Source organism: Lissotriton helveticus, chromosome 9, assembly GCF_964261635.1.
Source record: "Lissotriton helveticus chromosome 9, aLisHel1.1, whole genome shotgun sequence".
Lineage (NCBI taxonomy): Eukaryota > Metazoa > Chordata > Amphibia > Caudata > Salamandridae > Lissotriton > Lissotriton helveticus.
This window is the reverse complement of record NC_136070.1, coordinates 643,416,365-643,441,393: the sequence shown is the minus strand read 5'-3', so window position 1 is coordinate 643,441,393 and position 25,029 is coordinate 643,416,365. Positions and strand designations below refer to the sequence as shown.

The 25,029-nt window shown below is 43.9% G+C and overlaps 1 protein-coding gene across 1 annotated transcript in view; it reads right to left on the bottom strand.

Annotated features, from left to right (window-relative positions):
* Positions 1-251: 251 nt before the first annotated feature.
* The window catches only part of ZNRD2 (zinc ribbon domain containing 2), a 44,185-nt gene continuing 19,407 nt past the window's right edge, over positions 252-25,029 (bottom strand). Inside the window, exons 2-4 of the mRNA XM_078660719.1 lie at positions 16,945-17,096; positions 10,467-10,551; positions 252-957 (exon numbers count right to left, since the gene is read on the bottom strand). Of these exons, the coding sequence (XP_078516845.1) occupies positions 536-957; positions 10,467-10,551; positions 16,945-17,096 (659 nt within the window). The 3' untranslated portion in view covers positions 252-535. The remainder of the gene's footprint in view (positions 958-10,466; positions 10,552-16,944; positions 17,097-25,029) is intronic.

Here is a 25,029-nt window from a genome sequence, read left to right as displayed (position 1 = left end):
ATGTACTTTCATTAAAAACACCCTGGCCAAGGTTGGCAGCAATTCCCTCATACCACTAGATGGAATGATAGCTTGTTGGTAGCAGCTGATTGTAGTTTAAGTGGTATTGCTAGTTTCAACGATAGAGCCCTAGTCTTAATTTGTGTGTTTTCAAGGAGATGCGACCAGGAAACCATGTGACATGACACCCCAAGGATTGATCTATTGTAGACAGGCAGGACTCCTTACAGAAGGTCTCAAGACAACTGATGTACACGTCAAGAAGCGGTTTTATTGGGTCATCGAGCTGTAGTCTGACCAGAACACAAAGGACATCTTTGTGTTCGCTTTTTAACGATAACCTTATCGTACAGTCACGAGAGAGAGAACAGATGCAAGTGGTAAACATTTATCGTCAAAGGGGGACATTTCCTTTCCAACCGACTGTCCTTTTCCCTTGAATGCCCTCTGATGCACATGTGTGAACCAGTGGTCAATAGGGCAGTGTTAGAAGTTCTAGGTTGGCACCCAGCCTCTGTGGGATCTTGACACATACTTATTGCTGCAGATCCTTGATGCTTTTCAGTGACTCTGCACAAGCACGGAGCAGCTCACACAACTGCATACTGAACTCTACAGAGCCAGACTGCCGCAGCTCCTGTGCAGCCCAACCGATCTTCTGCAGTACTGCATCCTCTGCAGATGCTAGCACCACCTCAGAAGGCCTCTTTGGTGGAGATGGGATCTGGGGAGCGATAGGAGTGGGCACTGTTGGTAGAGTAACAACAGGCCGGGGCAGGGCTGCAGCAGCTCGCAGTCCAGAGGCGGCTCCCTCGCAGTGCTCTGGCCGTGGTACAGGTGGCAACTGGGCAGGCAGCAAGGGTTCAAGAGCAGGGTCCTCATCGGGCCTGTTCTCAGCTGCGCTGGAAGCCAACTGACGCTCACGCACTTGGGAGAGGGCAGCTTGCGCATTCAAAGCTGTACAAGAAAGGAAGACAACAGTGAGAAAGTTACTAAGAGAAAACAACAACTTCATCAAGCCTCTAATTGTATTTCCCAGGATCAGACAACCAGAATCCAAGAGAACTACCTTACACATCCACAATCATCTCATGTGGGCAGGGGGAAGGAAGCCTGCCAAGCCAACTAGAAAGTATAACTGGCTACACGAGAAAACATTTTTATTGACATTTTAATTTGGACCTTTACTGCGGAGGACTGACTGCAGCATACTCCAGGAGCCAGGCGGGCCATGACAAATTCCATGGCATTCCTCCATGAACATGACTCAATGCTGACATCACTACTGGACTTGGCATTCTACAGTGCGGTCACGCTAGGAACCATTCTGATCCTCCATCACCCTAGGATGGAGACTTCTAGCGACAACGCGTGGTGTCAACTTGTGCAGGAGCAGGGACACTGATTATCAAAGTTCAGGGGTAATGCTGAGGTATGTAGGATGCAACCTACAGAAGTTAGCCAAAGTCGTTCCAATGGCTAATATCAAGTTTCACCAGACAATACATTGCTTTTACTTGGAATACATAGCTCATGAGTGATCATTACCTCCAAAACAAAGACCGTCACCAAAAAATGTGTGCCATGCTCAATGTCTTTATTAACACAGCTGGTTCCCTGATACAGAGACAACACCCTTTGGTCATCTTGTCTGCTACAAAGAAGGCGCTAGTGATATGTTAAGACAGAGGAGCTCCAGAGAATTAGCCTTCAGGCAGTTCAGTCCCCTCATCCTCTGTGGGCCTGTGACAGGCACGTTTCTTAAACAGATCACCCAACACATCAACCTCTTCTTGAGTGGCTGCAACTGCAGCCCAAAATCTGTAGTTGCCTGCCTTACATCCATCCCTTAGACAGGCACTAACCTAACTACTGTTACTTTACATAATACATTCAAACTTTTTCACACTAAGCACACCCAGACATCGCATGCTTGCATTCAGTCAATCATGCACCCATCTATCGGTTTACTCACTAGGCAGACCCAACATGTGCACACTGCTTTAAGCACCTCCTGGCTCGCTTCCCACCCACTAAAAGATAAATGCATACCTTGAGATCGATCTACCCATCACACAGCCAAACATGTCACAGTCCACATCCCTTCAACAATGCGTAAATGAAGAAGTCCGACTGCTGCCCAATGTTACTACTTAAAACAGAACTCTATCCATGAAATTAAGTTTAAAAGAGTATTTGTAAAGTCAAAAGGTCTAATCTTAGCAAGCCTGCAATGTTTTCATTCATTTTTTTTTGACACGCTCATGTAAAAGTTTAAACGTAATAAAAAAATAAACAAGCTGCAGACTAAAGGTGAGACTGAAAAAAACACAACAATATGAAAGTTGAGATTAGTCGCTCGTCCAGTGTAAATCTGGTGAAACTACCAGATTTAAGAAATCCAGGATGGGAGGTAGGGCTTTCGGCACAGTAGCATCACGCCTTTGGAATGAGCTACCCCAGAACATCAGGCAAGCCAACTCTCTGATGTGTTTTAGAAAGAGCTTGAAGACCTGGCTTTTTCCTAAGATCTGAGATTACTGTTCCCCCCATAATCAGTCCCGTTTCTGCTGGTTCCATCTGACTAGGTTTTTTAAGCGCCAGGATACCCGTAGGGTGACAGTTTGCGCTATATAAGTGTACGATACAATACAATTAGACTTCCACACCTGGCACTGAAGAGAACTACTTTTAAAGTGGATGTGCAAAGGCAAAATGCCATCGCTCTCGGTGAAGACAGCCAATGTCTGAACTGAGCTGACCCACATCCCCATGCAGTATGCTGTGGTGATAAGTGGAATCAAAATGCGAATGACACTTGTACAAACCAATAGACGATGAAGCTGACTGAAACGGTCTATGTATATGTGTGTGTATATATATATATTTATGATATTTGGGGGAGCAGTTCAAGCTATATCTAGGCCAGACCTCGAATGAATCTTAAAGCCGATAATCACCTCAAACTAAATGCGCTGAAAACTGAGTTCCTACTCATCTCACCCCCGGCGAAAATTTCCACCACCCAAACCTGGCTCAATAACCTAACAGCACTCAATGTCCAACCTACCATCGTGGATTCTGCGAAATCCCTAGGCATCACACTCGACGCCAAGCTCAACATGCAACAGCACGTTAGCAAAGCCACAAAAGGAGCTAATTTCCAAATCAACACACTGAGGAAACTTAAACCCTTCCTCCCTGCCAAAGACTTCCAAACTGCTGTACAAGCTTTAGTCATCCCTCGCATAGACTACGGAATTGTGGCCCTCAGCGGACTCCCGCTATCCACAACAGCACCCCTAAGAGCCTCCCTGAACGCTGCCGCGAGACTCATTACTGGCTCAAGAAAACATTCGCATATATCCCCAGACTTAAAGTCTCTAAAATGGCTGCCTTTTGAAGCCAGAATACAGCTAAAAATTGCAGTTATGACACACTCGGCCGTGCACCACAATGCACCCAACTACCTCGCTCAAAAGTTGTTTATATCAGGAGGTTCGAGATCCAATAGAAGTACAAAAAATCTACTCCTGAAACCTCGTAGATTCCGGAAAGAAAAAACATACAAGCGCTCCTTCTCAGGGATGGCACCCAGGATCTGGAATGCGCTCCCTCCTGAAACCAGGCTTATCTCCTCCACTGCACTCTTCAAGAAAGAGGTGAAAACCATCCTTCTGGCCAAGATCTCCTGAACTTTATAGATGCTGGATCTGAGACTCTGCATCGCTTTGTATCACTGATCACCTTGTCCTCTGGCACTATACTCCTACTTGATGGTGACACTACTACGCTACTCTCTTACTACCGACCAATATATGATACACTCTGGTTTATTGAATCACCCTCCCGATGCCCCCACCCAGTGCTCTCTCTATCCTAAGAAATTGGTATAAGCCATCCACACATCCAAGGTTTACCTGAACCCTTCTGTAGTGGGATCAATGACTTGTGCCGTCTTATATTACTTGTTTACCTGATTGTATATTGATATGTTTTCTGTACGTTACTGTTATCCTACTATGTTAGTGATTATTATACTGCTCCCATTATCTCTGTTCATTCCTGCTGCCCCTACCCCTGTCTCTGTGAAGCGCTCTGATATCTGTAAGGATCTTGTTCGCGCTATATAAAACTTTGAATAAATAAATAAATAAAACATATCCTAAACAAAAAGTAAATCTTCTATATTGGCCACTCACCTCCTAGCCCTATCTGGAGAAGCAGTGGAGAGAGGGCAGTTATCGGCTGACCTCACTGGATCTACTATTGTGGTCAACCCTAAACACGGGAAGGACCAGACGAGATGCTCTTCTTACAGCCCTATTTCCTTGAGTAATCTGGAAGCCAAGATTATGGCTAAAATTCTGGGTATGCGGCTAGCAAGGGTGATAGGGTCTTTTATCCACTATGATCAAAACAGCTTTATGTTTAATTGGGGAACCTGACACTGTATTAGGCGACATCAGATGGTGACGGCGGGGGCAGCTGAGTTGAACGGGCCGGCAGCCTTGGTCTTAATAGATTTCGAGAAGGCATTTTATTCAGTTTGTCTGCCTTTGGTGTTTCAGATCTTACAAAGAATGTACTTTGGCTTTTGCTTGCGTCACGTACACACATTATATCAGGCATCTTGGGCATGACTGAAGGTGAATAGAGTGCTATCTCAGCCATTTCAGATTGAGAAAGGTACACTTCAGCCCCCCTTTTCCGCTCTCCTTTTTGCGCTAGTGATCGAGCCACTGGTGGAGTGGACGAGAGGAGGGTCTGTGGGTAATTAAATGTCAGTCAGACACTAAGATTGTGTCTCTTTATATGCAGATGTTCTCCTGGTCTGCCTGCAAAAGCCTGAATGTTTTATGATGCAGCTCTTGAAAATGCTCCAGACATACGGTAATGCGTCCGGCTTTCACATTAATCATTTCAAGATACAGTATATTCCACTCATTGGACAACATCCATATTTTCTGGTACCGACATGCTTGTGGGATCCAGGGCACCACTAGCTATTTCTGAGGGTCGCATGACCAAACATCCACAGTTCTGCTGGAACCTCAATATTGGTTCACACCTTGCACATACTAGGGGTGAGGTCTCGGCCTAGGAAAACCTGTCCCTCTCAGTCATGGGGCATGGAGGCCTCTTTTAGATGATAATATTGCAGAGGGTTTTATACATACTTAAACATTTCCCATACATGCTACAGAACACCTTATTACAGATATTTACACTATACTTAGCAAGTTCCTGTGGACTGGCTTTCAAGCTCAGGTATCACTGGCCAAATGCATCCAGGCGCCACATAATAGGGGCTTAGGGTACCGGACCTCTGCGGCTAATACTGGGCGTCACAGTTGTTGGTCATTAATGACTGGATCTATGGTGACACTCAGGACATGACATTCCAGCTAGAGTAGGACCTGCTACAGACCTGGAATTTAGCTTCAGTTATGTAATGGCTTGTCTGTCCCCAAGAGCATCCCAGAACCCATCAGGATCCCACTAATTTGTTGGCACAGGGCACTGAAGCACATCAACAGATTCAAAAGAATAACTCAGGAAACTCCCTTGTGGTGGCGCAGTTTAATGCTAGAGGTTTCGAATCTGAAGGGGTTTGGACCCTGGAACCGATTTGACATCTCTATAGTAGGAGAGGCGTGGGAAAGGATACACATTAAACCATTCGCTTTGCTAGCGCAGGAATACATGCTTCAGCGTTCCCAATCCCTTTGCTATTTGCAACTTAGGCATACACTTCACCAATATAACCATCTCCTGTCTGCAGTCCCTGAATTCAACCAGACTGTGATGGAACCACTGACATCAAAAGGCATGTCCTCATACATACATCACTAGTGATCAACTCTGCAGAATCACATCTATAGCTACGTGCCAAATGGTAGAGAGATGTTGGCCCAATTGATGAAGACAGCTGAGGGGGAAGCCAAAATGTCGGTCAGATGTTTGGCCATAATGCAATTCAAGATGTTTCACAAGACTTACCGAGACCCTTTCAAGCTTTGACACACAAGGAGGAGAAGGGACTCCTCATGGGCGCATTGCAATGAGGATTGTTTGGGTTTCTGCCATATAATGTGGGCACATCTGAAGAACGCCCAATATTGGTCCAACATTTATGCTAGCTTGAGCGGAAATAGTGGGTTACCCTGTATGCCCTGACCCAAAACATGGTATTGTGGGTATAGTTGAAAAAGGGGATTGAGGTAGTGGGAGCCTGCCGTTTGTTGGCCATGGGTTGCTAATTGGCAAAAAGGGACATTACTAGGTAATGGATTGCAACAGATACACCCAATGTTGTTGAGTGGACGGGGAATGGACATTTGTGCTGCAGCCGAGCGCACAGTCTACAAGGCACAAGAGCGCCCACATCAATACCAATTGATATGGGATGTATAGTTGGATCATAGGGGCTGAGAAGAATGCTTGGGGGAGAACTGAGGAGTAAAAACTGCACAGACGAAGCAGCAGGGGGAGCACCCAAAGCCCCAAGCTGGAGCAGAGCTCTCACAAAAATAGCTCAAGCAGCTCAGCGTGTACCAGTGGAAGGAGCCCCGATCCATGCAGAAACATTGATAGCAAGCAACCTGAAAAACTTGACCTGGAAACCTGCAATCTGTGACTCATTCGCCATGCAGCACCGAGGGGCTCAGTATTAGGAAGCGGCCTTCTGAACCCGACCCTCGATACTATCCATCTGGAAGGCGAGGAGAGTTCACAAGGGTAAATAAGCAAAGAAAGGAATGACAGCAGCCAAATATGCCCACCACAGGCAATGACTGCCATGGACGCGGAAACAGAATTCTGTAATTTAACGCAAGAAGAGTGAGCCGAGATGCTGGCTTCATAAATGATAGAGATGGACCACGAAAATACAAGAGAGGAAACTTTACTCCCACCCAGGTCTCAGAGCAAATTGACCAGACAAACAACGGATTCTGGCCAATTTCAACTTGAAATTGCAAGGTCAACCCATAAGAAATGAAATCATAAAGGCCCAGGAACCCCAATGGGAAATTACTAAAACAGGCACAAATGGATCTTGGGAGGAGGGATTCTAAGGGCCTAAACTTGCTCGATAAACTAAAGCACTTAGGTCTACGGGTCCCTAATGGCCGCCTCAATAGGGATATTCCCCCAGCTCTCTCGTTTCATTCTGCCAACGGAAAATCTTTAATAGACTACACCCTGGCATCCCTCCCCCCCACAACACTCAGTCTTCTCCTTTAAAATGGGTTTAAGACCGGAAAGCAATCACCTCCCCAGGAGTTGGAACTCACCTTTGACCAGGCTAAAAATACATACACAACAGAACCTGAAGATTCCGCATATTCTTCTGACAATGGGAGTCAAATGGTCCTCAGCAAAAATAGGAACTTAGGCACAATAAACTGAATTCCAACTACAAAACACCTGACAACTAAGGACCTCAGTTACAGAAAACTGGGAGTCTTTCACAGACTTTTTTTCCAAACAGCTCGCCACAAGAGTAAACCCAGTAAAGACCCGATCAGTACCTATTCCACTGAATAGTCAAAAATTACACAAGGTCGGCCCCTTGAAACAATTAAACAGAAAGGTTAGTAAGGCCCTTCAAGCAGTCTGTCGGGCCCCATTCAACACAATTCACATTGTCAACCTGAGGGCCACTAAACAGGAATTCAAACGGGCAATATGGGTCATCAAGAGGCATAATATAGAAACCTTCTGGGACAAACTTTTCTGGAATATCAAGCCCCTCAACTCTAACATGATCTGGAAAATGTTAAATGCCCCTAAAAATTCTTCACAGCTCGCGGGTGACATCGGAGGCAATAGATACAAGTGCCACTTACTATGGGTGGGTCTTACTCACGCCAAAAGGGATATTGCAAGATTATGGAAGTTGGATAAACCTCCGACAGTAAGGGCATGGAAAAAGGGGATGGACTTTTGCATGGGGCGACAATTACCAGTCTTTCAGGCATGGGATGACAACAGAAACACACAAAAATACGGAGGAGATGGGCGGAATCCAGCGGACTAGCGCTAGAAGATCATGCATCGATTTTGAATGTTATTAACTCTCCAAACTTACAATCCTAAAATGTATGATGTCTATGATTGTTCTTCATGGACTTCAACGCTACCTGGGGACTGATTTATCAGAATACAAGGAATCAGGCATTGGGTTATGATTGGTTAGTTAACATGTGACACGATAATTGTATGTAGCCCTTTGGGCCATTTTGTCATAAAGATACAATTTGTTATGAAATTTGATATGAAAAAAAATACTTCACAGCTTCAGCTGGAATACAGCATCTTACAAGAAACTTGGGACGCGCGCTTACTTGCCCATTTCCACTTACATATCGGCACAAGCAAAACAGTACAAGCCTTATGAGTCGACCTGCCTAAGTGAAATGGACTAGCAGTCACGCCACCATTGGTCCCAGACAGTATGCTTACTATTGTTGCCAACAATATAAACCAGCAGATATTAAAGGGAAGAATTACTAGAACTCCAAGCCCAAACGCCTCCCCCAGGCTATTGACAAGACTAACCTGACAAAATGGGCTGAAGCAATGGCTCTACTTTTTAACCACACCCTAAAGGGAGCAATGATCCTATCCTCACGGAAAGGCACCATCATCTTTCCTATTTTTAAAGGAGGTAACAAACTTGAGCCAGTGAACTACAGGCGGAAAGCCCTAATTGATAATGAGGTAAAATACCACACCAGGATCCTACGGGAGCACCTCCTTTAAAGGGCTACCTCAAATTCAATAATCCCATTTAATCAAACAGGTTTCACAAGACAAACTGGAACCTCGACAAACATGATGGCTTTGTCACTCACCTGCGACTCCTCGAAAACTGTAAAACCTCCTATCGCTGCAACATCGACTACCAAGCTGCCTTTGACTTTGTAAACTGGAACAAGATCTCAAGGAAACTAAATTAATTGGCTCCTCCCCCCGGCCCTTTATAGAGCACTTGAAAATCTATAATCGAACACTTGGGTCAGAATCAAGCTGGGGAGCTGGGACAACTTATCAAAGGCCATTTCAAAAACTAGCAGACTCAAACAGGGGTGTGTACTGGCCCCAACAATATTTAACCTATTCCTGGCAGATCTTCCCCTAGCCTTGTCTGCTATGAATTCATACGCTCCAAAATGTGGGTCAATACAACTATCAAATCATCTGTACGCCAATGAGCTGCTGCTACTTAGCCTATCAGGGTTCCGTGGGCCACCCAAGTATATTCTTCGACGAATGGATTGAAAATAAACAACAAAAAGGCAAAAATCATGATTCTCTCCAGAAGCAGACCCAAAGCAAAGGCCAGTTGGCTTCTTGATCGATTGTAACAAGGACGATGAAACAAGAGAATACAAATATCTTGGCCTCTTATATGACAACATTGGCTCATTTAAACAAGGAAGAAATCGAAAGAAAAGGGATGGCGCTGGCAGCAGGGCTAACGGTCATGTTCAATTTAAATGGTCACTCCTTTAACAACCATTTTAGAAATCACCACGGCAAAAGTGATTTCCACTCTGGCCCATGGAAGCGGGGCTAACGGGGCAGAGACTCACAAACTCTGGACATTACGATTGCAAAAATGTAAAGGCAAATTTTCCAGCTACCCTGTTACGCTTTACCAGCCCAGATCAGGCCGGAGTTCGGGCTAACAAAACAGTCTTTTGCCAGGCAAGCAGTTTTTGCCATCACTTGCGACAGGCTTAAACCAGCAAAGCAGAATACCATAAACTCTCTTGCGTCAGAGAAATAACTAAAAGATCACGCTCACCAGTGAGAGATTATCTCAGGGAAACAATTGACCTGTTCGGGGTACCACAAGGTCTAAACTGTACGATAAAAGGCAATACCTGAAATATTCCTTAGGGAGCCTACCCTCGAACCCGCACGACATGCCATGGGAGAGGGTAGAAACTTGTCGACTATGCGGCCTCTCGAATGAGGACTTGGTACATATTATATGCCTCTGTAAATCTACCTTAAGCCTACGTTGACGATGGCTGCGCCCTCTCTGGAATCAGTTAGAGATGTGCACCTTCAGGCAAGCCACACTGGCCTCCCTCAACTCAGCAGACCAGAAATTAATAAGAGGAGCAGGAGAGGTCCTATCGTCCTAAATTGAGGTATGGATACCACAATGCCAAGTGAAAGGTACATTATTATGACATATTTGACACCATCAGCCAGTTTGGGCTTTGTTTAAACCAAATGCATATTGCAATCTGGGACTTTTCTTTTGTTATTATTCAACGTAAGTACAGGCTCTAAATTGCAAAATTCAACTTACTCTAGCTAAAAAGTGAGGACTAGCTGAAGATGTATCGCATGACATAATGCCCTCTAGCAGCTGAAAAAAGGCTGGTTTTTCAATGGCATGGGGTGAAGCTGCACAGGAATCATGCTTTTTATGGTTGACATACCTGGGTTATCTTTGTCCACGTCTGAGTCGAGCTCCTGGCACGCCACACAATACAGCTTCCGCTGCTTATCCTGGAGCAAGATAGTCTGTCAAGAGAAAGGGCAAGGAGTAAAGCCGGCAAAAGGACACAGAAGCAAAAAGTGTAGTGAAACCTCTCTGCTAACACCACTAATCTTTCCCCTCAATTATAATGCTTCCTTTGTACCCACACCCCTTCAAATTGATCAGCACCCAGACATTAACACAAATTATCGGGCTCTTCCCTTTAACAAGTAGCAACATCAAGCATGTTGTCTTTGAGGGACATACTATCAATCAACTAGAAAACATCTATAGATAGATAATGCTGTGAACAGAAAAACTAACAAGCAGTAAGAGAGCAATCAGTGGTGAGACACTGCAATCGGTACATATGATTGTAAATGAACGTTAAATAGGATAATAAATCAAAACTGTAGGAAAGGCACTATCACAGTAAATTAAAGACTGACACAAAGAGAAGTAGCAGGATTCAATCCGGTCTTTAAAGCTCCTGTCCTGCCCCTTGCAGAGAGAAGCGGTACAAAAGGGGGTGGTGATGGACGGAGCATCTGAACCAATCAAACACTCACACCCAGTCAACAGATCTGGATTTAATCCATCACCGTTCCTTAGCCCACTCTGCCACCCCAGATCCGACATGGCCATATGCAAATCAGTCTGACCCTGTGCCAATGGAACAGTCCAGCCAGAACTGCCAAGCCATGCCTTCCCTGGACCGGAATCAAGCTTCCTAGAACCGGTTTCTGGCATTTCAGCCGTCTTCAGCCAGGCTTGCTTGAATCCAGTGGCAAAGACGTGGGTCCCTTGCTCACTCTACCACTGGATTCACGATAGTCTGGCTGATGAGGATTATGAATCCGAAACCAGTCCCAGGATGCTTGTTTCCAGTCCAGGGAAGACATGGCTTGGCAGTTCGGGCTGGACTGTTCCCATGAGGCACAGGGTCAGACTGATTTGCATATGGCCATGTCTGAACTGGGGTGGTGGAGTGGGCTAAAGAATGATGATGGATTTAACCCAGATCAGTTGAATGGGGGTGAGTGTTTGATTTGCCCAAGCACTCCGTCCATCATCCCCTTTGGTATCGCTTTGTTCACTCTGAGTTGGGTAGGGTATGCCCAGACGTGGGTCCCTCGCTCACTCTACCACTGGATTCAAGATGGTCTGGCTACTGAGGATTATGAATCCAAAACCGGTCCCAGGGTGCTTGTTTCCGGTCCAGGGAAGACATGGCTTGGCAGTTCGGGCTGGACTGTTCCCATGAGGTACAGGGTCAGACTGATTTGATATGGCTATGTCTGAACTGGGGTGGTGGAGTGGGCTAAAGAATGATGATGGATTTAACCCAGATCAGTTGACTGGGGGTGAGTGTTTGATTTGCTCAAGCACTCCGTCCATCATCCCCTTTGGTATCCCTTACAGTGAGAGGCAGGTACCATTCTGGTTAGACTGAACTGTCAAATGACAGTCACTTTCTATCAGCGACAATGTAAATACGCCCTTCTAACATATATTTTCACTAATGTGTACGTACAAGAGTGTTACTTCTAAATTACATTTGACTCCAATAACCCAGTAATAATTAATGAGCATTGACACATTCCAAGAAATGGTCATTCAGGATCTGGGTTTTGAAAACTCTTAAGAGCCTCTGAGGCGGATATTTTTTTCGAAGCTATGAAACTAAAATAGTCACGCTTTATGGGCTTCAGATTATTGACTGATGGGAAAAAGACTGGGTGGACGGAGGTTCTCAGGTTCTCTTTCAGACACAAAATATCGACAATGTTCCAACAAACAAAATGTATATTAATTCTTAATGCACCCTGGACTCCACATTAACTATTTAAAATGGATCTATATTCTGTACATAAATCTATGTTCTGTAGATAAAGGGTGGGTGTTGTGATAGGAATGTCCCTGGCATGGCTCAAAGAGCGTGCACCCTACCTTAAGTTCCCCAAAGCAAGTTTCCCAACCTTTTTGAGTTTTTTTGCTTCAGGGCACATGAGAACCAGGCAAGTATGCTGAAGGTATGCGACAGGTGACAAGCTCAGAGGTCTGGATGGGTACATCAAGTCCGCCAATCTTTCAGTTGAGAGAAACTACTGCTGTCTCACTAGACTAGGAAATACAGACAGTGGGGGCAGCAGATAATCATGGTGTTTGCTCTGAAAATGTGTGGGAAATAGACATGGTAGGTAAGGCCAGCCAGGTAACCTACCCACCTGCTCCGAACTGTGGTATGCACGATCCCAAAGGGAGACCCCCCTACGACTGAAGCAATACAAAGATGTGCAGGTTCACTGTGGCTGCATGGTTGTAAACTCTAGCAGCAGCACTTATGCCAAACTGATCAAAGGTATCTTCTTTGATCCTACCTGCATGATTTGTTCTGCAACTTGGGGATCCTGGAGAACACGAACTGGGGGGGCATCTCTAGCCCTCACCATCAAACTCCTGTAACAATATTGCCAAGCACCACGCATCTTTGGGCTCTACTATCATTTTTCAGATTACTACTTTTGGATTATTCAGAACCCAATACTAAATATCTACAACAAAACAATTTGCAAACGGATTGTTACAGGTAAGTAACATTTTCCTTCTCTGTGCCAACATACTCTCTCAGGACTATTTTTGAACTACTGGGCACAGTCTCCAGCTAAGACTGGGGACGGCACTCCATGTAGGGAACAATGGGGTGAGAAAGTTGTAGCTAATCATGTACATCGTACCAATATTGGTCAGTCTTTTCAGAAGGAGATAATACATTTAGTCGTTGGTATTTTTCACTTATTTAATGGTAGCTGGCCTATACCATGTTAATTCAGTATCATAATAAAAATCTTTATTCGAATGCACTTTCTCATAGCCTACCCGCCCTCCCAGAACTGTGTAACTCTCTGGCAGACAAGTAAGAACTATGCTTTTCCGTAGCCACTACGTGAAACCTTTTCTAAAGAAACATGGTCTTTACCTTATATAGCCTTTTAACTCTGCCAATAACAATAGTCCACATCTAGGCAAAATTACAGAAATATCTGCCATTTATCAATTTTGACTTCTGAGGAGGCATTCACTGTTTTATCTAGGCCTGGAAGGTGAACTTCGCGTCGTTCGCGGAATTTGCAGAGTTTTCTGCACTCCGCGGAAATCGCAGAGAGTAGAAAACTTTGCAATGTGCAGCGGAGTTTTTCATGCACTGGCGATCGCGAACAGTAAGTTTGCGAGCACGAACAGTAAGTTTGCGAGTGCGAACAGTAAGTTTGCGAGCGCAAGCTGCCGCTGGGGTAGAATTTCTACCCAAGCGGCAGAAATACCAGCACAAACTGCAGTTCGCACTGCACTCCGACACTCGTGGAACTTCGCAGGGTTTTTTTTATCTTCGCGGAGTTCCGCGTAGCAAAACTCCGCAAACTACACCCAGGAGTGGTCTTATCAGAGCACTAAAGAATAGACATACAGACTATCACAGAGTTCATCCATCAAAGAAAGCACACATCTGCCATTTGTTCAGCTGGTGTAGTTCACATGCTTGCCGAATCTGCGGCTGGGTATTGCAATGGAGAAAGAAATACAACACAGAGAAGCTCTTGTTTGCCAGGATAGCTTTGGTATGTATCTTGAAGACATTTGAAGCACCATATGCTCTCTTCTACGCGCACAGAGGCACAGTTTGTTTATTCGTTCCAACAATTGCCCATCCATGAAAGAGGAATACGTTTGTGCTTCTTAAGTAACTAAATATAACTACGGATTTTCCTTTCATGTTGGTATCCTGTTATGCCAAGACCTCTTGCACTAACCACAGGAGAAAGAAGCTACAAACTCACACTATTTGATTACAATACACTCCCTCCCATTTGCGTGCAAAATATTGATATGGTGCACATGCATACATTTGCAAGCATTTAATATAACACAAACTATTAAAACTCACCAGGTGCCTTGACTTCTGTTGCTTCTGTGTGGTACCTGCTGCCACATTCCCATCAACCGCAGTGCTTAACGAAACTTCCTCACTCCACTGTACCTCTCCCATAACATTTTCCAACCCTGTTCTTCAAGCACCTTCTCTCCATCCTATCCCTTAAGACTTCTCTCATCACTTTGCTGTCTTGCTAGCCCTCCTCAGTCATCGGGGAAGTTTTAGCCACCATTTCACCTATGTCATAATTCTTTCTGTGTTCGCTTCCATAATCCATGTACACTACATCCAGGGCCACTGGAATTATGCGGCAGAGAGGGCCAAATTATGTGGCACGTTGAGTAAATTATGCGGCAAATAATGCCAAATTATGAAGCATAATGCAAAATATTTTTTCATAGTATTACTTCATTATATTGTACTTTTTACACTTGTTAACACTGTCCGGGCTTTGGGTGCACCTCATTAGTACCATACCACTGTAATACCCAAATATAGAAATAAGCAACAGAAAGGTGACCAGTCAGCCTTTGAAAAAGGCGTTCCACTTTGCGGCAACAAGTGCTGATGCGTTTTTAATAACTTTTGAACCATTTGAGCGGAAAATTTTTTTTGAAGGGGATAAAATCTCGCACCTTCCATGCTACTACACGACTCCTCTTTTAACATTCTCTCTCATCCAAAACACCATTTCAGACCCCTTCGATTAGGCGGTCATATATTTGGAATTGCTGTTGTATCTCTCATCAGTTCGAAAAGGTAGGAATACATTTGTTTCATCCTTTGCTGTGCTATACACCATCTCCACGTCTTTGAGTTTATCCATCTAGTTCTCCCTTACTCTGAGGCCAACTGAACTGTTCCTTTAAGATTCCTATTAAATCTCGGTAGGAGACCATTCCTTCCTAGATGGTATGTTGATGAAAATGTATGTTTTGATCTATTACTTAGCATAACTCTAAAAATGTTATCTGTTGCGAGTCAAATGTTGTTGTTACTCATTTGAGCACAATCTCTCCTAAAACATTCTCAGATTTATATATGTACAGTGTTAATTTGACCAACCACTTCCTTCTTTGCACTTTTACTAATGTAGTCATTCAACACTACTCACAGATCCCTATCCTTCTCCATTTTAGGTTAATTAGGACCCATGATGCGTGCTAGGTTTTTTTTCACTACTGAATGTTTTGCTTCTCTAAGTGACCTTGATGTAAAAGAAATCCGAGTCTCCTTTAGAGATTCTGGACTACTTGCATCTGTGATCACTCAGCTTTTCTTTCCCAGATCATACCCTTAAAGAGGCCTTATGCTGCTTCATCAAAGGGTGTGTTGGACACGCTATGTTTGGGAACACATGGAGAAAAATATTGCCTTTCTTCAGGAAATGGTATAGTCCAAAGCTCTGTTTTCAATATAAAATCAGGGCCTTCGGTGGCCAAATCACTGAAAATGCAAGATTTGAAAAAAATATTATTGTTTACGGGTGCTCGTAGAAGACAATTTCTATGGTCTGGAATCTAGAGAATTCTAAAGTGAATCTGGTAATTGACTGACTTCTGCTGATCCTTTTCTATCAAGAATGTTAAATAGAGGCAGTTGCCAGAATTTTTTTTAAAAAGAAAGTCCCCCAGCAGAAAGCAATTCTGGTATTTTACTGACCTTTTTTGGTCGTTTTTAATCAAGACTTTTTAACAGAGGCAGTTGAACAGAAAAAAAGTCCCTAAGCGGAAGCAGACAAGTCCTAGGGCTGATCTCCAGAGCCCATAAAATACATACACAAAGAAGTATATACTAAAGTATATACATTAGGTCTTGAATGCTCGACCTAATAATTATATTGTAAAGTATATACAAGAGGTCTCAAATGCTCAACCTAAAAAGTGGCCACTAAACTTTTTTTTTTTTAATTTGTCTGAATTATCCAGCTCATGCCTTAAATACAAATCTGAATTCATAGAGATTTTAGCATGTTGGTTTATATTTGAATTAACACATTTTTCTTTTTTTCTGAATACTCTCATTAAAAGCACTGGCAAAGCCAACAAGCCTCGCCTTTGGGACCTATCAACTTTGCTAATGGTTTTTAACCATGGTGCACATCATCCCCAAACCCGGAGCCAAAACTAACTTTAAGAGTAAACTAGTCTGTTTCCCCGGGTTGAGCAGGCCTGCCATGTGAACCTGTAGCTCTTTGAACATCATCTCTAGAATATTGTTTATTCGATAAGACTATTTGCTACTTACAAATGTCTGCATTCTGTGGTTAAAGAGGAAACATATTGAAAAAAAACACAAGGTGTTTGCATTTTGCTTCACAGTCCTGAAAAAGTCACAATATCAGAATCAAAACAAGTTACCCATAATCCTTTGAATGAACATTATATTTGTCAACTGACTTTATGTCACGCCCCCATTCTAAGCTCCACCTCTGAATAAAGAAAGGATTCATAATTCCTATTGGTTTCTGCAGCTTCCCTCTCCCACTTCACTGTAACACACTTACCCCACAGTCAGGACAGCAGTCCCCCAGCATGCGGTATCCCTTCAGCAGATAGTCACCCATCAGTTTGCTGATCTTGTCCTGCCGCTCCCGCCTTGCCTGGATTACCTTCATCTCAGCCTCCGAAGGTGGCTCCCAGTGCATGTCATCCACACCTGCCAGAACCACAACAAAATAACAAGAGAGGAAGCTCACTTTGCGATATCCAGAAAACTCCAAGAGGCAGGACAAGACTTATCCCTATTGTCTTTACAGTACTTGCTGTTCAAGCAGTCACTCACTTATCATGGGTCAAATCACATTACACTGGTCATTGCTTTCAATGTGTTCACTGCCTTCACTCTCCTCTTGTCTTTCTGCCTAGGTGCTCCGAAGCGGCGAAATGGAGAAGCACCACCACATTACAGACAAAAAAAAATAAAGATTTCCTAAGCCTTGCTGTATTTTGTCAGCTAGCCATCTGTCTCTTTTACTGTCACTCCACAATAAACACAATCTTTAAAACGCTCACCATCCTACAGAATATCTCATACGTTTGAATTTCTCTGGTTACAGTATAGACTCCACGCCTTTACTCCCTGAACTTTCCTCCTCAAAATAAGCCATCAGCCTTGCTCCTTGGTATTATTCTAAATGTTGTATTACTTTGCCTGTAGTGTAATATGATTACAACACACTCTCACTTGCTCTGCATTATAGGTCTCCAATGAAAGAATTGCCAACAACCTTGAAGCAGCTCACCAGACAGAAGCTCAGCCGGTACTTCAATCAGAAGGTTTATTCACAGTGAAGAAGACAGCACTGCTCATCTCAAGACCCTTTAGAGTTAAAGTCTATCAGAACAGCGGCAAGGCCTCATGCCAACACACAAACACACACTGTGTTGGACTATGGAGGCTGTAGAGAGGCCATCTGTACCCATTATGAATCTAGCAAAGTCCCAAGTTTGGACATGTAAGTCCAATTCTATCAGTCACAATATGTGGGAGAGCAATAGGCCAAGAAAGAGGAGTGCCCACAGTAACCAGAAGAGAAACCAGAGTGGACTCACCCAAGTACTGGCCGGCAGGTGCCAGAGAGAAAGTGTGCGAGCTGAGTGCATGATCGGTCCAGTAGCTGAGGAGGGCAGGGGCTAGCTCCACAGGCCGCTTCCAGGCCTCAGTGTGCATAGATCTTTTTTGTGTGTATGTATGTGTTTGCAAACTATATGTGTTTTGGTACTGTGTCCTTCTGATAAACACTTTTGCTCCTTGAAAACTATGTCCTGTGTCAAGAACCAAAAAAGGATATCTGGCTACCCACCATACAGGGTTCATCTCTAGCACAACTGTGTCAATTCCAAGCATAGTAGGCGCTCTCGTATAAAAGTTGTCATCCTTGACCAATTTTAGGCATTCTTGGTCCAGTTGCGCACTACTGTAGCCATCATTGACTTATTGTAAGCAAGACTAGGCACATTTTGCCTCCTGCACCCCCTAACCCCAGTAAAATAATGGTCATTGCAAAAGTATTGTGACTATGCTTGCCATTGTGGTATATCCAGCAGTGGCACAGTGGGGCCTTTGGGAATCCGGTGAGCAGTACTGGCATTGAAGAGACATCCTTAGCACTATGGCAAGCATCCATGGCACAGGATTGTAAAATCTGTCAATTAAAATGTAAACTTTTTTGAAGGCAAAAATTATATTTCTTTCCTAAAAGAAATTCAGTTTATTTGCCCAAAATGAGAGGGGTATAATCGTAAAATATGTTTCTTTTAATCATCTAACATAATGATAAAGAGAAAATGGTTGCAATCCCAAAACATATTTAAAGATTATAACTGAATGGTAATTCAAACTGAGTTGGGGAGACAATGTAGTGGTTATGTCCTGTGAGTGTGCTGCTTTGGCTTAATCTTCATTGGTCTTGTGGGGGAATTTCATATTGACAACACTTTTCCTTACATTTCTTCTGGTAAACCCACCTGAAATGTGTGTGCGGTCACTAGTTTATTGTTAACGGATGTGGTCACTATTGTACTTCTGTTAAATTTGTTAGTAGCTCAGGACTATTTTTCTTGAGCAAAAGTAGTTCTCAATGCAGAAAAGAATGGAGACATCTGCAGTTCGGATAGTATGTTGGTAATCCACTACTTAAGAGGCTTAACAAATGCAAAATACATTTTAAGAGGGTAAAATTGAGTAATATTGGTACACTGCTGTGTTTTCCTTGGAATACACTCTAATTAACATGCACGTCAGCTTAGAGCTGCTTCGGTGTCACATTTTGTATGCATCACCCACTTCTGAGAGGTTTCGTTTTACCTACTATGGTTGGTTGGTTTTTGACAGGAGAAAGCTACAGTGCTATGTGCACCGTTATGAGAGTGAAACACAAGCTGTCAGGCGAGGATTAACCTTACTCGACAAGGTCCCGGAGGTTATGTTACTGCTACTAAGAACCCTATGGTATGGTATAAATATTCTGAGAGTCGCGAGAAGCTCCATGATTAAACAGAGGAATAACTTTGAAGGCGGAAGTCCTTTATAAGGTGCAGAACTCTCAGATGACTCACAATATTTTAGGCATGGTGTTTTTTTTTTAATCAAATCCTTGGCCTTTTTTTCTTCTAAAGATCTAGCTGCAGATAATGTATAATAAATTGAGAAACTGAATCGTGAAAATAACCCCACTAACCGGCACTCTACTTGCAGTGTCGATTGCAATTTATGGATAGCTTACTTGGGTTGACCTTGTTTGCTCAACCTAAGTGTTCAGTAAAAGAATTATCAGGGATACTTTCTCTGTCATCGTTTTCAAATGATGTAAGCCTGTCACTGATCTCTTCTGAATGCATTTATTTTTCATGTGCTGAGAAGGAGTCATGGTTCCATGACTAAAACGCAAGGTTTCATTTTAATAGAATACGGTAGCCCGTGCCCTTACTTACATAATACTTGCCAAGTTGCTGTTGCCAATCACATGGCCTGAAGAGATGTGGAGCGGTCACTCACATCTCCGTAGAAACCTCAGGTCAGCAGCCAGTATAGCTTGTCATCAAACAGTACTTCACATGGAGAGACTTGGAGGCGCGCACTCACTATATAACATAGGAAAACTACAAATCCCAGAAGGTATAGTGCTACTGGATAAAAAGTCAGGAATGGCCAAGTTTGTCAACACCTGATACGGTAGAACTGTGGTCACTGTCGAATATCCAATCAATAGCCAGGCGACTCGGAGCCGAGTCTATCGCATCACCATTGCCACTGTCAGGATGGCACACAAAGGTAAGCAATAGTCGTATGCCCGTAAAAGGCCAGTAGGGCTGGGTAAAGCTGAATACCGTAACATAATTACCTCTGAAAATGCAGACTCAGTCACATATAGAGACCAGTGACTGACTAATAGTGGAGTGGTGGGCACAGTCACGCAAGTCAGTATCACTTCGAATGGTTGACTGGGTCTGAGGCAGATTCAGTCATATGTCAGTTTTGCGTATGAAGGAGTGACAGAGTTGGGGCAGTCAGTCTCATCCCAAGTCATCTAACTGACTCGTTCCCAACACAACTACATTACAAGATGACACTTAAGGAAACATAACAATGCATGTTCACCTTCAGAGGGGTTCTTGGTGCTAATGGCAAATAGCAGTTTTTTAATACATGCTCAACTCAGTAGTATTTACTTTATAACCATCAGAAGGATGAAAGGCTGAGCAGACCTGCTACAATACAAAATTGTGACCATGTGGTAAAACAGACTGCTGCAGTGGACATATTAGTCCAATAAGCTATTTTGCTATACTAACCCTTTTTTCTGAATGGAATTTTATTTCAGACTGTTTCATTAAACCTAAAATTCTTAGCTACCCCACATCATATTTGTGTAAAGATGTATTTTACACTCCAAATGTAATACATTCACCGAATTCTGGGCATTTGCCGCGCTCTTCAGAGATATAATGTGTCCTTTTTGTAAAGAAGAATTATATGTTTTTTTTTATTTAAGTACATTTTCAATGTTATCAGAACACTGTCTATCCAATTAGATTGGGCATACCCAACATTCATCCACCGACCATGTGCTGATTACTTTGCTTTGGAAGCACTAATAGTGTGTTATTTACAGTCGTAACAAAAAACTATTTTTAGTGTGCAACTGGTATTCTGTTTTCACAATATTAACCTTAATGCCGACTTTTGGCTTGTGTTTAACTAAGTAGCATTCTTCAGGACATAAATTAATTTACCGAGCAATAACCATTTTTGTCAATATTACTTTAGTTGACTGTGCCTGTAAAATACACTAAACATTCACTTCTAGGTTCAATGGAGATAGGTTCTATTTTTTAAATCTTTTTATCCATATCTACTTATATAGCGGGTACAGTAAATTCATAATTACTTTTTGGTATTCAACTTTGTTTCAGGCACTGGGACATACTTCTCATAATTATTGCTGAAGACATTACTTATGTATGACAGTACATATTATATGCATACTGTGTTCCTAGCCAAAAGAGCAGCCGAGCGCTGTTATCTCTTTCAATTTAAATAAAGATTAAAAAAAATTGAAAATGCCTTTTGGTCAGGTCTAGTTAGAGGCTTCTGCAAAGTATGAAGATTTTAAGTATAAAATTGGTTGTAATGCAAACTAGCTTAGAATATTGATACCTCTGTACAATGATGTCCAGAACTGTAGTCAGGTTTATTTCAGTTATATTTATTTGCACTATGTCAGTCAATTCCTTCCTTCAACAGGTCACATTTGACTTCAATGTTTTTGCTACTTCATTATTCAATCAGATACGGGCCACAAAATATAACATGAGCAACAAAAAAAAAAATATTAGTGAGTTGCCGAGTTCCTCCTAGGCCTAACAAATGCAGTTCTCAGCTCACCAACAACGCACACAATTGCAAAGAACTCTTCAACATCATCAATGAGTTCACCAAACCCAACAGCAAGGCCACAAACGTCTCACCCTTCCTAGACCTCTGCAACAGACTCAGCACCTTCTTCTACCACAAGATCAAGAATATCTACGACAACTCCGACACCCAAGACCACACCACTGCAGCAGCAAACCCACAACCGACACTGACCCCCCCCAACCGACCCTGTACAGCTGGTCCCCACTCACCACGAACGACGCCATAAAGACCATAAAAAGCATACACTTCAGAGCACCTTCGGACCCCTGCCCGCACAGCATCTTCCACAGAGCAGCCTCCGCCATTCCACTTGAACTATGTCGAACCATCAACTGCTCCCTCGAGACCGCCACCTTCACAGACAACTGGAAACACGCAGGGATCAACCCCATCCTGAAGAAACCCTCTGTGGACCCGGCGGACCTCAAGAACTTCAGGCCCATCTCCCTGTTCCCCTCCCCTGCCAATGGCATTGAAAAAGGCATCAACGCCCAGCTTGCGGACTTTATCGAAACCACCCACATCCAATTTGGATTCCGAAGCACTCATAGCAAAAGACTTCCTTACTCGCCGCCCCACTGTTGACATCCGCGCATTCCTCCACCAGGGCAAAACCGTAACCCTTGTCCTACTGGACCCTTTCGGTGGCCTTCAACACCATCTCCCACCACACCCTAGCCACAATACTCTACAACACTGGTATCCGAGACAAGGCCCTGAACTCGATCCGCTCCTTACTCATCCAGAGCACAAAGGGTTAGACTCCTAACATACCTCGCAAAACTGACCGGGATCAGCTGTGGAGAACCCCAGGGCTCTTCACTCAGACCCACCCTCTTCAAAGTCTACATGGCCCCACTCTAAATATTCGGCAGGAACCACAGGCCCAACATCGCCTCATACAGCTACGTTACCCAGCTGATCCTCTCCCTCACCAAAGAACCTACTGTCGCCAGGAACAACTTCCATGAAGGAATAAAAGACGCAGCCAACTTGAAGAAGGACAGCTGCCTGAAGCTCAACTGCACAAGACAGAAGTCTGCATCCTGGGAGCCTCCCCCTCTCCTTGGAACTGCTCTGTTCAAGGGAGTCACCCTATCCCCATGAACAACGCTCAAAACCTCAGCATCATACTGGACTCCTCGCTCACAATGGACTGCCAGATAAACACAGTCTCCTCGGCTTGCTTCAACACACTCCACCTGCTTCGAAAGACCTTAAAACGGATCCCCACTGAATCCAGGAAGACAGTCACCCATACCCTCATCAGCAGCAGACTCGACTATGGCATCGCACTCTACACAAGCATCACGCAGAAACCCCTCCGAAGACTCCAGAACCCGCATAAAGACTAATCGTCAACATCCCCCGGCGCAGCCACATCACTCAACACTTCTGTGACCTCCACTTGCACCCAGTCGACAGAAGAATAACCTTCAAACTCTTCACCCAGGCACACAAGGCCCTTCAAAGTGCCGGACCGGCATATCTGAATCTCCGCCTCACAGTTCACGTACCCAACAGACACCCCCACTCCACCCAGCTTTCCCTGGCTACCATCCTACGAATAGGCAAAACCAGAACCAGAGGAATGGTTTTCTTCTACCTCGCCTCCAAGACATGGAAAACCCTTGCCCATCCACCTCAGGAAATTACCCTCGCTGACGCAATTCAGGAAGGACCTCATGACCTGGCTCTTCAGATGAATTCAGCACTTCGTCTGAGCTGCTGTCCCCCACCCCCCCCCCCCCCCCCCCACATACAGACCTTGAGACCCTCACATGTGATTAGCCGTGCTTTACAGCCCCTAATTGATTGATTGAGTGCAAAGAGACGGGAAAAATAAAAACATATAAAAAATATGCAATAACTTACTTTACAAAACAATAGGCACATGCCCTGAACAGGAATCAACTCTTAAGGGAGGGCATACAGTATCCACCCCTCCAAAGAAGTGCAAGGATGGGGTTATAATAAAATTACCCCGCATTAGGCCAGTGAAGAAAAAGCGATGAAATGGAAAATGTCCCTCCCTGCCCCTTGGAATAAAGAAAGAAAGTGCCCCCTTTTGACATGTCTGAGGGAGGAGGGAATAAAAAAACCTCTAAAGACCCCCTCTGCCTTAGGGAGTCACATATGAAATAATCTCATACACCCGGCCCTATACCGGTACTGTGATAAAGTGGGCCAGGAAACCACAAAGCTGCCACTGCTCTTAGAAAAATATATGGGGCAGGTAAACAAAAACACCCCAGCCCGCTGCTCCATCGTATTTTGAGGGGAAAAGTGATTCCCAACTCACCTTTAAGCAAGGCAAGAAAAAAGGTGCCAAATATTCCCCCCACATTTAAGCAAGATGGGGACCACAAAGTTATTTCCCCAAACGTGATTATTGCTAGAGAGAAGAGTGCAATTATCTCCATTTGGCAAAGTGGGGTCTCAACTACTGTGTCACTGTACTTGGTCAATGTGAAGAGTGGATCGAGTCATAGGAAGCCCCACATGCTTTGGACAGGTCAAGTCGTTTTTTTCAGAAGGGATAGTACCAACTCTTCCCAAAAAGCAGCCTGACAAGGCTGGGAATGTTTATATATTTTTTATGTATGGCTCTCATAGACAGCCTCCATCATTTATATCAGTTTCTAAATACCATAACTCACTGCTATGACACAGCAACAGTTGATAAAACCTTCTACCCACTGCTGCTACGCCAAAGGACTTCCATGCCAGTCAGGTTGACAAGGGTCTCTGAGAGCCTGTCAGCACAGCTTTGCCTGCTTTGAATGAAAGTAGAAAGCACAGCTGCAGGAGGGGGAAGGAAACCTGGAAAGGTGGTGGGGCCAGTTAAGGATGGAAGGTGAGATATGTGCTGCAGGGGGAGAGGCCATGCTATGTATGGCACCCCAATTACTTCTTTGCCTCAGCCTAGCATTTATAAGCAGGAGCAGATGATTTTGGGGGCAAACATAACAAAGGTAAAAGAGTTATGAGGATGTTTTTCACCTCAAGTTCGGAGTGACATCACAACAACTCAAGCTTAAACTCTTGTTGTCTATTTGATGTCTCTCAGAACCTCCATATGAAAAACATCCCCTTAACTCTCAGTTACCCATCTATAATCCTATATATTTTTACATCCAAGCCAGTCCAGGAGTGTGATAGTAAAGGC